This window comes from Uloborus diversus, chromosome 1, assembly GCF_026930045.1.
Source record: "Uloborus diversus isolate 005 chromosome 1, Udiv.v.3.1, whole genome shotgun sequence".
NCBI lineage: Eukaryota > Metazoa > Arthropoda > Arachnida > Araneae > Uloboridae > Uloborus > Uloborus diversus.
In genome coordinates this window covers 129,219,253-129,233,733 of record NC_072731.1, presented here as the reverse complement: position 1 = coordinate 129,233,733, position 14,481 = coordinate 129,219,253, and the positions used below count along the sequence as shown (strand labels likewise).

General features: G+C 33.6%; 1 protein-coding gene across 1 annotated transcript in view; it reads right to left on the bottom strand.

Moving 5' to 3' along the window:
- The window catches only part of LOC129221252 (DNA-directed RNA polymerase III subunit RPC3-like), an 85,752-nt gene that overhangs the window by 68,027 nt on the left and 3,244 nt on the right, over positions 1 to 14,481 (bottom strand). The window contains exon 2 of the mRNA XM_054855711.1: positions 8,700 to 8,845. Coding sequence (XP_054711686.1) covers positions 8,700 to 8,845 — 146 coding nt within the window. The remainder of the gene's footprint in view (positions 1 to 8,699; positions 8,846 to 14,481) is intronic.

Genomic DNA, 14,481 nt, shown 5'->3' with positions numbered 1-14,481 from the left:
AGCTAAGAAGATGGTGAAATTAGTAGGAATATTTTGATAAATGTTCACAATTTACTTACAACTGCAGTGGAGCCATATCCCGCGTTTTCATCTAGCCCATTATTTTTTGCACAAAAATTTTCCCATCCCATACGAACAATGCTTTGTTAAGACGCATTGGACTTTTTTTAAGTACACTTATGTATATCAAACGATAGTCACTGATTGAGTTGCAACTTTGTAGTACTCTACAATACTGGTGCACGGAATTCAAGATTACCCGACTAATGTAACAAAAATAGTCCTTCCTAAAAAGCACAACTTTTTCTATTTGACAACTTAACTTTTAGAAGAATAAAGGCAATCCAGCGGAATTGGTTCTTCACAATCTCGAAATCCCGCGGGACTAAGAATGACGGGGGATTGGAAACCCTACTGCAAAGCCAGTTGGATAGGCTTGCAGTCAGTTCTTAAATAAAAATAATAATAGTAATTTATGAAGTATTTACTTCAATATTACAATTTCACGGTTAAATACAAGCTGATTTAACTGCAATTTATTGCTACCACCTATACAAAAATGGGACTAGCAAAGTCAATGCACTCACAAAATTAATGTAATAAAAACTGCATTCACAAAAATGCAAATTATTGCTCAGCTTAAAATAAAACACACTCATGAAATAAAATGTTGTACTGATTAATACAAACAATTAGGGTTGGCACGTTTTTGCCACAGGCGTAAAAACCGGTAAAAACCATCCCAGCAAAAATACCTTTTTGCTACTTTTTGCCAAAGCAGTAAAAATGGAAATTTTATTTTTTCAGAAGAATGTAACTATTTTTACTTTTATCAAGTTGAACTTTGGCAATAATAACACAATGCTTTAGTGTTTTTTGTTTTTTTAAGTATTACTTAGAATAGTCGATGCATCATTGAAACAGTAATCTAAATGCAAGCGCTATTCAGTTCGTATTGATTCAATAAAATGCTTTTTTAATTAATACTATTAAATTTTAATTTTGCTGATTTAACTGCAATTTATTGCTACCACCTATACAAAAATGGGACTAGCAAAGTCAACGTTTTCCCCACATTTTACGTTTTTTATCATCAGGTCCCAGTTTTTCCGTACACTAATAATATTAATTTAACCCGGATAAAAAGTTTGTTATTTATGAATTTCCTGCATTTTACATTTTCCTTGCCAGTTAAAAAAAAGAGAAAAAATGTTTTAAAATTAAGAAAAGTGTTTCCATCTGTGCATTTTTAAACATAATCCACTCTGTTGAAAGTTAATCCATGAAAACAGAAACGCTTCTGCTTCATCATGATCATGAGAAAGATGGAGAATAACTCATTGGCTTTGGTTTTAAAGTTGAAAATACTGACGAACAGCTGTAACTGTTAAACAGTTAAACCTTATATTTCAGCTTATTTTAAACAGAAATAATACCAACTTTGCCATGCTTACAGAACAATAGAAAATTCAAGAGACATACAATTAGTATAAGGGAAGACACGTGAGACACTTTTTAGATAATGATTTTTAGACATTTTATTTTCAAACCAATTTTCACCAAACTTAGCTGAACATGTAATTAAGACATTTTTGCTTCAATTACAATTTATTTTGCTCCATTATTTCATCAAATTAAATTTTCATAAAAAAATTAAAAAGTCATTACAACGCACAGTGGTTCAAAACGACAAAAAAGCGGAAAAAATTTAATAACTTTGAATATTCCAAAAAAATGCTTTGGAAAATTGTTAAAATTGTTGCATGGTAATATTTATCTTCATGCTTGCTGATCGTCTTCACTGCGAAACCCCGATTTTACGTCCCTCGAATCTACGTTTTCCCCACATTTTACGTTTTTTATCATCAGGTCCCAGTTTTTCCGTACACTAATAATATTAATTTAACCCGGATAAAAAGTTTGTTATTTATGAATTTCCTGCATTTTACATTTTCCTTGCCAGTTAAAAAAAAGAGAAAAAATGTTTTAAAATTAAGAAAAGTGTTTCCATCTGTGCATTTTTAAACATAATCCACTCTGTTGAAAGTTAATCCATGAAAACAGAAACGCTTCTGCTTCATCCGTAGCTGACCTTATGGACTTTTAGGCCGCCAATGAAGATGAACAAGAAGAAGAGGAAACACAACTCGCCTCTTCTTTCAATATTGCATTTAAGAGCTTAATAATAGTAAAAGACTATTTTCTTTATCATAAAGACCAGGAGAAAACTTTGCAAAGTGTTCCAATCCTGGAAGATGCTGTATTTACTTTGGATTCAATGATTCATTATTACTGACTATTTTCAACCTAAACGCCCGAATTCATTACTTAATGTGTTAGAATGATCTAAACTGGTGTGTACAATAATGTTCTTTTCCTAAAGTATCGCATTTTTACATTTTATAAGCGTCATCGTAGCAACCTTTATTACTATTTTTATTTCCTTATCTGATTTTGCTTTTTATACATTTCCCGTATTTTACGTTTTCCCATATTTTATGTTTTTGGATTTGAACTGACGTTTTTCCCATATTTTATGTTTGATTCAGGCCTCTGAGAAACGTGAAATTGGGGTTTCTCTGCAGTTCAAATTCATTTCTGTTTTTAGTGAAAAATATTAATTAAATCAGTCATATGCCAAACGCAAGGTTTATTTATTGCAATTGATACCCTCGAACAATATTTTCTGGCAATGTTGACAAACTGAGAACAGCTTTATACCAGAATGATTTCAAAAAGGAAATCAGAAATTTCAAACGTTTAATGATTTTCTAATTTCAATGTTTTATGAACAGAATGGTTATTTAATTTTTTATATAGAATTCTGTATGAGTTTTAAAAATTTCTTTCTCATATGTATGAGGCATGTTTTTAAAGTAAGTACCGTTTTTAATTAAAAAAAGAACAAGTACAGATAGAAAAAAAAAAGTATTGCACAAAAATCTACCGCCCTTACGCTATTTTTCGACATTGCTCCCATGATTTTCCATGCATTTATCAGAACGTGGTACAGGTTTTTATATACCTATTCGTAAAAAGTTGCCGCCTGTGTAGTCAACCATAAGAACTATAACAGGGCTTTGTCTGGAACGTTTTTGAACATCTTCCGGACCGTCCCGACCTCGGTTGCAGCAACTCTCATTTGTTTCGGCACCTGGCGTCTTTCCTTAGCCTTCCATGGCACAACATCAATGATGATCTCAGAGAACATGTTACCCCATGGTTGATTACACAGGCGGCAACTTTATACGAATAGGTATACAAAAACCTGTACCACGCTATGATAAATGCTTGGAAAATCATGGGAGCAATGTCGAAAAATAGCGTAAGGGTGGTAGATTTTTGTACAATAAATTTCTTTGTTCTATTTGTACAAGTTCTTCTTTTATTTAAAAACGGTACTTACTTTAAAAACATGCCTCGTATCTTCTTTAAAGCCAAACGGGTCCGAAAATTGTTATTTTCACGTTACTACTGCATTGCACGAAGAATAATGCTCCGCATTAAGCCATAACAACGTAAATCTGTTTAAAAAAATCCTCTATACTTATTGATGAATGTTTCAAAAGCCCCAACTTTCGGAAACAGTAACCAAACGTTTTTAGGCTCTCCTGCAAAGTAGTGAAACTGTGACATACGTTAGTCTGGAGCATGTCAAATTTGTTGACCAATTTCTTTGATAAAAAAGCAATTTACCCCCGTCATACCGTTACGAGTTATTTTCTAACTTACTATATTGGTATTCGTAAATAGCGAAGATCAAACAGAAACATTTGCCACGACTGCCGTCGCAGGTGGTCGCAGCTAAAATGTTGTTTTTATTTACAGGAAGGATTAAACTATTGATATATGTAAATTTTAGCCCACCGGAAACCGCCGATAAAAGTATATTCCACAATACTTTTCATTATATTTTTAAGAAAATAATGTTTTTTTATTTCAGGTAGTTTTCAATTTTGATGAATTTTTAATTTTTAACTACAATGTAATATGCATCCTATAAGTGTGAAAAACCAATTAGAAATGACTTTTATTAAATTTTAGTTCTCTTTATTGAACGAATGAATTAAAACTGAAGTATAAGGCGTACGTCCGAAAAAAGTAAAAACATAATTGTTCAACAATCTTGGCTTATTTTTGTAAAAACGATTTTCTTTTTCAAAAAACTCTTATGGAGTAAGTTACTACAACTCAAGGGCTAAGTAATTACGGCATGAAATATTTTTTATCTTAAAACTTAAAAATGACTATTTTTTCCGCCTTTGAACCACTGTGCAACATCCCAATGTGCCCCACTAGGTGGGGCACCTTGGGACACCAGCAATAATCCTAATAATTGTCATCTTAAATAATTGAAATCTTATTACTAAGAACATTTTCTGCTGCTGTTTCAAGAGCAGATGCCTCAATGGGAGGGGGCGGGGGGGGGGGGGGGATTTTCTATTTTCTATTCTAGATGTCCCCATTTCTGTTATTTCAATATCTAAATTCTTTACCTAAAAAGAAAAATCAATGAAATAGGCTTTTTCTGTACGGTACATTGGTGGAGTAGCTTAGGACAGTGCCGACCTGCCCCACTTAGATTGTTATTATATATAAACTTTTTAGAAGTTAGAGTTAGCAGCACCATACATTTTTTAACCTTTAAATTATTATTAAAGGACATGTTTCAATTCTCACATGCTCTGTTTGGAAACATTTCATTTCCTACTTAAAAATTTTAATAATAAAACCACTTATTAAAGTAACTCCAAACCTTTTAAGACAAAGAAAATTAGATCAGTCTTTTCCAGCTCCTACGAGAAATTCCAAAGTACACCGAAGAGTAGGTCCTGCTGTCACTGATGATGTCCTAAGAGAACTAATTTCTTTTTACAAAATAAAAGCTAAAATTTGTGGTGTCCCAAGGTGGGCCATGTCTTAAGGTGACCCACCTTCCCCTAATTTATGTTTGAAAAAAAAAAAAAAGAGCAACTCATATTAAACTATAAATTTATTGTTGAAAAAACACATAAAAAAGAGATAAATAATGAACACTAATAAAATGACTTAAAATAATTGAAACTGTTCATGTTCAATTTAATTCTCTCTTTCAGAACACTTTTTTTTTTTTTTCAATATAGCGTAACAGAAAGCAAGTTTTGAAACCCTTTCTAATCCTAATCTATTTCCCGTCTTTGAATGAACAAATGAAAAATTAGAGAATATTCACTCTACTGTTGCACTACTTGAGAATTAGGTTTTCATCAGACATGTGATTTTCTGTATTTTTAATGAATTCAGTAATTTTTGAAAGATGAACAGTATGGAAAGAAAAAAAAAGAAAAGGGGGGGGGGGGAGGTTGCTGGATGAATTCAACATGTCTGTTAATTTCATGCATTCTATTAAAATAATTGGGTCTACAGATATAAAAATCCATAGATTAACGTGCAAGTGTAGTAAAAAAACTGACAGTGATGTGTTTGTTCACACAATCATGCAATTTCAGTATTTCGCATTCTATTTGGGTAATATGTCTCATATATTTTAATTGACTATCCTCCAAAAAACAATTTAAAGTTTTAATTACCAAATTCATATTCAGGGCCGATCCTAGCAAGTGTGCACCGCATGAGGGCGGCCAAAAGAAAGAGGCGGCCTCAGGCCGTATATGCTCTTAATCAATGAAATTCTTCAAGTTTTTTTTTACAATCTAACTTACAATAAGCTGAATGAATATGTTGATTTTTAAATGTGTATTGAAAAATCAAAGTAAGTCCCAATTTCCCGAAAGCATTGCATAGTTTAAGAAAAATAGAATAATAGAGGACAGTGTGTTGGTCCATTGTCCATTAATATCTACTGTGGGTGCCTTCTAAAAGGAGCACTGAGGGGGACCACCAAAGCTCTCCCCCCCCCCCTAAGCTCTTACAAGCCCTAAACAATGAAGACATACATTTTAGTAAAAACACCCATACCCTTCTAACGTCATCAAAGATTGCTTCAATTTCAAAAATTCTGCAGAGGAAGAGATCCGGAACCCATTTTTCTAACAAAACTACCAAAGATAGCCTGAATTAGCATCCTTAGAGAGGTTCTTAATAGCGTCTTCAAAAACCAAACTAAAATTGTGTTTTTCAAACATCAGTTTCGAAGAACCTACGGGAATTGACCTCCGGATCCCCCCTTTCTCCAACGTAAGCACTCATAGCTTAAAATTTCGTTTTTTCACTTTTCCGAGGACTCACCAAGCCCTTCCTTCTCAAAACTAGTTGAAATTGACTTCAGTTTCAAAAAACAGCTCGCGAGAACACACCGAACTCCTCGCCCACTCTTTGTCCCATTGTTATTGTGTTCTGAAACAATGCCTAGAGTATGTCTTTAAAATTTGAATTTCTAAAAATTTCTGGAGGAAAACCATTTGACTTATGTAACTTTAGCAACCTTAAGAACATCCCCATAACGTCACCAAAGATAACCTATAATTGTATTTTTCAGATTTTAATGTCAAAGAACATTACAGAAAGACCCACCGAAGCTTCCCAGTTTCCTTAACGTCACCAAAGAAAGTCTGAAAAATTGCGCTTTTAGAAATATCCGCTTAAACAAAAATATCCAAGATTGCATGTTTAAAATTTCTGTTTCGGCAAATTTTCGGGAAGAGCCGCAAACCTTCTTAAGCTGAAGTCACAAAAATATTTTTAAATTGACTTCAATTTTAAAAGAATTTTAGGAAGGAACTGAAATATTGCTTCCCCCTAAAATTTCAGAATTTTTTCTAAAAATGTGATGTTTGAAGTCAATTTTGAAACTTTATCCTTGGGTGTTGAATATTCCAGATTCTCCTCTCTTTACAACTTACCACAACCAAAGATTAATTAAAACTGCTTTTAATATGTCAATTTCGAACATTTTCTGGTGGGAAACCGTCCTCCCCCGCCCTTTTTCTAATGTCACATACGCCCATACTAAAATGCGATTTTACGACTAGTAGTTTTTGATGTTGATTATTTTCTTCAACGACACCTGAAGAGTTTCTTATTATCAAACGTTTCAAACTTTTTATGCATTCATTCTTCTTCTGTTTTTTTCCTTGTCTGTTTGAACTTGATACAAAAATTTTAAGGAAGATGGATAAGAACGTTAAGTATTAGTGAATATATGCAAAATGCTCTAGAGCAGCGGCACGTTAGGTCTTTACACGCGGGCGGCCGACACCCTAGGATCAGCCCTGTTCATATTAATGAAATTTCTAATTAATAATCTTATTTGAAGTCTCAATTGCATTATGCACAAAATAATATACTGCTTTTTAGTACATTTCTTGAAGTCTAGCCAATTTTTCTAGTTTGTCCTGGTAAATATACCACTTTGTCCACAAAATGCTTAACCTTAACAAACATTGTATAAATGAGACAATGATTGCATAAATGAGATGATGATGAGCAATCTTTTAATAACTGCTTCTGATTTGTCTGGTTTTTCATTATTTCCTAAAATGTAGAGAATGCAAATCTTATTGAGAACTACCAGGATATTTTTCTGTTTCTCTGGAAAAGAAAAAAAAAATAAATAAATAAAATTGAAGTAGATATATATTGTTTCGTTCCAAATTCGCCAGTGATATTTTGTGCTGTAAAATATTGATTTATTCTTTTTTTTTTCAGTTTTTTTTTTTTTTTTTAATATATAAAACTTATTATTGCAATTAAGAACATGTATTTTAGATGAAACTGCTTTTCTACACTAAAATAAGGTTGCAGTTCTTTTTAAAGTCTGGAATGTTGATTAAAAAGCCTAAAAAATAGAATATGGAATGAAAATTTTCAAATAAAGACATTAAATTTTACAAAAATAGGCATTAAGGTAAAAATCCTTCACTTGCCCCCTCTATTTATTTCTGGACAAAAAAAATGTGCTTCTTTGATTGCAGCTGCTTGTGCACCGTATTTGGCACTATTTAACAAACTATCTTTTTCTGTGATGAATAAGTTCGAAATTAGGAACATATGGAAATCCGTTCTCAGTTTTAGCCTCTAACTACGACCATTTTCAAATCCAATGTTAAAAAAATAATTTTAAAAGAATTAATCTCAACTATCTCATTTGGCCTATTTATGTGCCAACTTTTGAAGAAAATTCTTAATCACCTTATCACCCTATTTTAATTTTATACCTGACATCAGTGCTGTAGCTGGGGGGAGGGGGGGGGGAGTTCCACGAAAATTTTGGGATTTTAATACGAAAACAATGGAAATTGGTTCAAAACTATTTTCCTTTCCTGAATTCGCCTAAACCACAAGGTGAGCTCCTCTAAATAGTTTTTACCACTATAGCACAGCATGAAATCAATGAATTTGTTTACAGCTAAATTTTATTAAATCTTTTTATTAACTTTAGGGATCTGTGCTTAATTTAAAAAACTAATAATGATTTTGTTAAGTTGCAGATGTTACATTCCAACTTTATTTTTTATCTGCATAGCTTTCTTGATTATTTTTTTTACCTTGTTTCTACATGAGCCCAGAAGTTAGCTACAGTATTATAAAGTTACACATAGCTCCAAATACAGTGCGAAATTGGGTGAGTATTTTTACGATTTTAGCATGTCCCAACACACTCTATAGGCCTCCACTTAATCAACTCCAGTCTTTGTGACAAAGTGTCTCAAAAAGGTAACGTACCCCTGCAATTAGTAACAAAAATAGTGAATACTTACAGAATGCGAGCACAGTATGCATATCGTTCATAGTGCAGAAGCGTCAGCACATTCTGTGGACGGACGTCGTACTCCACCAATCCCCGCTCATCCTGTTCAAAAGTGCACAGGTGGTGTTGGATGAGTACACACAAGGAAGACTTCACCTGAGAAAAAAAAAAGTAAATCTTACTAGTAATGTATATAAATAAAACAAAAGTATATGAGTGTATATGTATACAGTAGGGATGGGTGATGTAAGAATTTCTACATTGTGATCGCCAACCTTACATCACAAAGTTGTGATGCATCACAATGTAAGTTTTTCTATATATTTTTAAGAGCTTTACTTTTTCTGCTTGTTTAAATTTTACAAAGTATATTCAAGATAAAAAAACATAAATTACACCAGATCCTAAAAACAGAATCTAACATCAGCAAGAAACTCAAAAAAAAAAGAAGAAACAATATTGAAAGTGCAAGATAGCAATAAATAAATACATTGGGGGAGACGGGGTAAGTTGGCCGGCCACAAATATTGATGTAACTTCGCTTAAAAGTAACTTATGACTTATCCTTCCAAAACCCAGCCCAATAAAAGTGCTACTTTCAAAGCTCAAGAAGTACCACTTTTATATTCCCAGATATCATTTAATACATCTTTTGGAAACTTTAATCTGCATTAATTGTCTCATGAATATTCAACAAATGATTTTTCTTCTGATTTTTAAAAAATAATAGTGTACTAATGGTGAATACTTATTGCTATTTTTAATTAAAGGTGATTTATCAATTAAAATCAATTTAATATGTTATATCAATCTTTAAACTTTATATTTATCACTCTACGCACAAAAGAGAATAAGTTAGTTACAATGTTTGATAATATTTATCACAAAAATTTTAACCAATGTTAATTGAGTTATACAGTCCAACGTGCCCCACCTGGCGGACCAACGTACTCCACCCAAGGGGCACGTTGGTCCACTTTACAAGGTTGCATTAAAAAATTAATATAAAAAAAAGTTTGTCTGTGATGTTGAGAAGTGTTTAGTGAAACTTATTGTAGAAAATCAAACTGCTCAGAAAATTTTTTGATGAGATAAAAAATGATAAGAAACAAAGTGGACAAACGTGCCCCACCTCCCCCTACATGTGTTTTGAGATTACATTGAACCTGTTTTTTCAATGCAAAAAGATGTAAGCTTATGGAAACAGTCATCTTTAAGGGGTTCTCGAAACATAAAAAAAATACTTGTATACTTCCACACAAAGATGCCCAGAACTTAAATTTTTGGCAGGGGGGGGGGGATTTTTTAATTTGATGAATTATACTCTGAATTGCACCAAATGATAAAATACGAGTATGAACGCAAACATGTATTTAGTCAGAATAGATATGAGGGTGATGGCACCAGTAACAGACAGTCATAAGTTTTGATTAAAATAATAAGAATTTTAGGCGGGTTAAACTGATGTTGCTGTGGCCAATGAATACGGTGCAGTCATCTAGTGTTATCAGAGTGAATTTCATGAGTTAGTATGTATTTACAAGGCAGTAGTGGAAGGTTATGAATAGCTATCTCGAGGTTAGCTGGTGCTTCATGCTGCAGCTAGCTGTTTACGTTAAGAAGGTGAGTGTTTTCAACCATCATTTTGAAATGTAAAATGTCGACATGAGTGCATGCTGGAGGCCTTTTTTAAGTTTGAACTATGTTCTTTTAAGTTTTTTCATCGTTTTCCACGTACAATCACTTCTAATGTGAGTTTTATCTATGTCTGTTACTCATCCCCAGAAAACTCGCTTTTCTAGTAACAGACACCCATGTCTGTTATTGGTCCTTGAAGCCTTTTTTATTTTTATCTTTTTTTTCACTCCAGATCAGGTTATTCATTGATTTGATTGTGCCAACAGATACTTTATTGAAAATCGAATAACGTGACTAGTTTCAGACAGGTTGTCTGTTACTGGTCCAAAATGGTGTCTGTTACTCATACCATATTTTTTTTGAAACCTCAGAATAGTGAATAAATCTCTTCTTTTCAGTTCAGGATGCCCTCCCCCCTCCCCTGCCAGGAAATTCTCTTACAGTGAAGAACAGATGCAAACTGCCTTATTGGATGTAAATAGTAATGGTATGAGTGTTGCCGCTTCAGAAAGGAAAAATAAAGCCCCACGAGTCACACTTTTGAACAAAGTGAAAGGGGTTTAACCTAGCATAAGAAGGATAGGTCCATACCTAGTGCTTTCAAAGGATGAGGAGGAAATACTCGTACTCTGGATAGCCTCATCATCTAAAGCAGGGTTTCCGATATTAAAAGAAGAACTTTTAGACAGTGTGCAGCTGCTCTTAAAGGAATTGGGCAGAAATAATTCTTTTACTGATGGAAGACCTGGGAAATCATGGTACAATGGTTTTTCCTTAAAAACGGAAACTCTTTAGTCGCTTATAGGATCAGTGAAAACCTCACATTGTCCCATTCAAAAGTAATTACGGAAAGTCTTGGCAACTGGTTCAAGACCGTTTACGACTATTTAAAAGACAACAATCATCTTGGCCCTTTAAAAAATCCAAATTGAATTTTTAATTGCGATGAAACTGCTTTTTTTTTTCTCAACCCAAAGGTATCTCGAGTGCTAGCAATGAAAGGTGACAAAAATGTATACCAAGTTGTAAACAATGATGAAAAAGAATGCGTCGCAGTTTTATTCACTGCAAACGCTGTTGGGCATCTTCTACCACGAACAGTGATCCATAAATATGTAAGAATCCCAGATAGCATTAAGTTCAGTACATGGTTGGGGATTAGAAAAGTCGGATTCAGGCTGGATGATAAACAAGACTAGTTTGAATTTTTGGCCAATGTGTTTCAGCCATGGCTAAAAACTCAAAGGCTGAATTCGGTTGAGCAATCATGAATTGCTTATTGTTTTCATTTGACATTTGAATGACGTTCCTATGATTTTATTTTCCCCCCGCCTTCCTCTGCAGCACCATCGTCGCTCGGCCCCTTCCCGATGCTGCTCCTCTAGCGAAAACCGTCTCCAGGTTACGTCCATATCCTACACACACACACATGCATGACTACACACATGAATTCCTACGCACTGTCGCATACATATACACACACACATGCCTACATACACCACAAACGCGTGCATACATACACACACTCACATGACTACAAACACACTGCCACACGCCTTTACAAAGACACACACGCACATGCCTACACAAAGACACACACACCTACATACGTACACACACACTCTTGATTACGAAAAACATTGAATTTAAAATGACAAAAATTAATTTTTTTTTTCTGTGATGAAAATTTTCTAGTTATGTAGGTACTCAATTATTGTTCAATTAAATTTGTACTAGAAACAAAGAACGTTTTCAAATTTTTAAAAGAAAAATGGAATTTTGTCTATTACTCATCATGTCTGTTACTCATCCTTTTAGCCTGTCTGTTACTGGGTATCATCAGATTTTTCGGTGTCTGTTACTTGGGTTTGGAGCTTTCTTCGAAATTTAGCAAATAAAAATAGAATTGTTTAATTCAGAGGATCCAGAAGCAGCCAAACGTTCGATGAGATATTGTTGCATGGGAGAAAAATAGTTTTAAAAATCTAATTACATTTAAAGGGTTAGAAAATTGAGTTAACTTGAGAGCGATGTCTTAAGCATGTCTGTTACTGGCGCTGTTACCCTAAACATCATTATTTTTTTAGATAGGGATTTCACAAAGTTGTGTCCAAATTTAACGAACCGTCAGGAAAAAAAATGTGTAATAAGATGCTTTGGTAGGTCACAATGAACTCCCATCGGAGTGGCCTTGCTTCCAATGTTTTGAAACAATGAAGGGATTAAAACGGCAACAATCATGGACCGGCGTCTGAACATCAGTCCTTGGATTTGTGGTGTGTGCAGTAGGGTGGAACGAAAAAAACAAAGTTTTTATTTTCAAATTGTAATAGTGCAGAAAAGTTGCGATTGGTGAAGACTTACAAAACAAAACAAAAATTTTTAAAATCGGATAATATCTTCCGATCCCACAACGAGCCTAAAAGTTTGAAAAAAATGGAAAATTTCATGTGTTTTTAGCGATTTTTTGAAAACTTTGCTCCAACGTTTCTTTTTAATACTCTCAGACGGAAAAGTTATGATTGCTGAAGCCTTCAGAAATTTAAAAAAACATATTGAAATCAAATAATACCTTCTGATCCAGGAACAAGCATGAAAAGTAAAAAAAAAAAAAGGAGAATTTCATCTTTTCTAATAGTGATTAAAAATTAAATTGTTCTTCTTGCTTTTTTTCCCCGGTGTTACATGGAAAAGCCTTTTAAAAAACCCTATATTACACATAAACATTAATTTATCTCATGACTTTTAAGGTATCTTCTAAACATGCAAAACTACCATTCTTTACAACAATGAAACATTTTCAAATAGAAAGTCATAAAATATTTACCAAATTTACAATCCAGTATACAAGTCTTATTGTTTTAAGTGTTACTTGTTAAAGCTAATTTATAATCAGATTTTTTGGAAAATTCGGGCATAATTGACCTAGATTTCAATGTTGCTCTTATGTAACCATCTCTTGATTTAAATCCACACACTTGGAGTGAAACCTCCGTCACTAGCTTCACATATCTTTCGCCAGCTTGCGTATGGCAGGGGAATAGTTTTATATCCCAGTCGGGTATAGTGCTTGTTGCAATAAGATTTTCAATGTCTTTGTTAGGAACTTTTCGAAGAAAAGGTGGAGAAGATAACTTTGTCGTGTTCCAATTAATAATCTCTGTGTAAGATAAATAAATACCTTTATGCTAAACAGTAAAGTAAGACAAAACAACGTATGTAGAAGCACAAATTTGTAAATTACAGCAGACACGTGTTTTGGCGTTACAGGGAACGCCTTTTTCAATGCAAAAAATAATGAGCTTATGGATGAAAAGACATCCGACAAAAGCCAAAAGCTGTGTCTTTTCATCCATAAGCTCATTATTTTTTGCATTGAAAAAGGCGTTCCCTGTAACGCCGAAACACGTGTCTGCTGTAATTTACAAATTTGTGCTTCTACTTACATAAATAAATACCTTTATGTTTTGTCTTTGTAAATTACCGAAACACGTGTCTGCTGTAATTTACAAATTTGTGCTTCTACTTACATTGTTTTGTCTTACTTTAATCTCTGTGTAATCTTCTGCTTCGAAATTTAGAGATGAAATGACAAAGTTTCTAATGCTTTTGCCTTTAGAAACAGACTCCCTGGCTTTTAAGACGTTTTTAAACGCTAGTTCTCTTATGTGCCTCCTTTCTCAAACACCATTGCCATTAATAAGTTTTCGGGATGCGAAAAGAAAGAGTTTCTTTCAATGACAAGGTGAACAACTTGTATGAGATTGTCAGGTAAGTATCGACAGGTTTGAATTGTTCTGTAAACATGAATGGCACCGTCTGTGAAATTTTTGCGGTTCTTTATTTCAAACCAGACCGGCATGTAACATCACAAAATAAAAGTTACTTTGTATTTTAAGTCACCTGATGGGATCGACACACTTACGTACAGTCTAAGGACTCTATTTGCACAAGTGAGACATCTGGAATGTGAGAGTGGCCTGGGGGTCACGATTTGACAAATCATTTGGGCAATTGCCACCCTTTATTGCCTGAGATACATCTAAAAGATATCTTTGATCCTTGCTCAAGCACTTTCTGTTTACATCTGGAATTGTACAGTCAATTGCTTGAAAATCTATTACTGTCAGTTTTTCGCAACCTCCGAGTTGTTC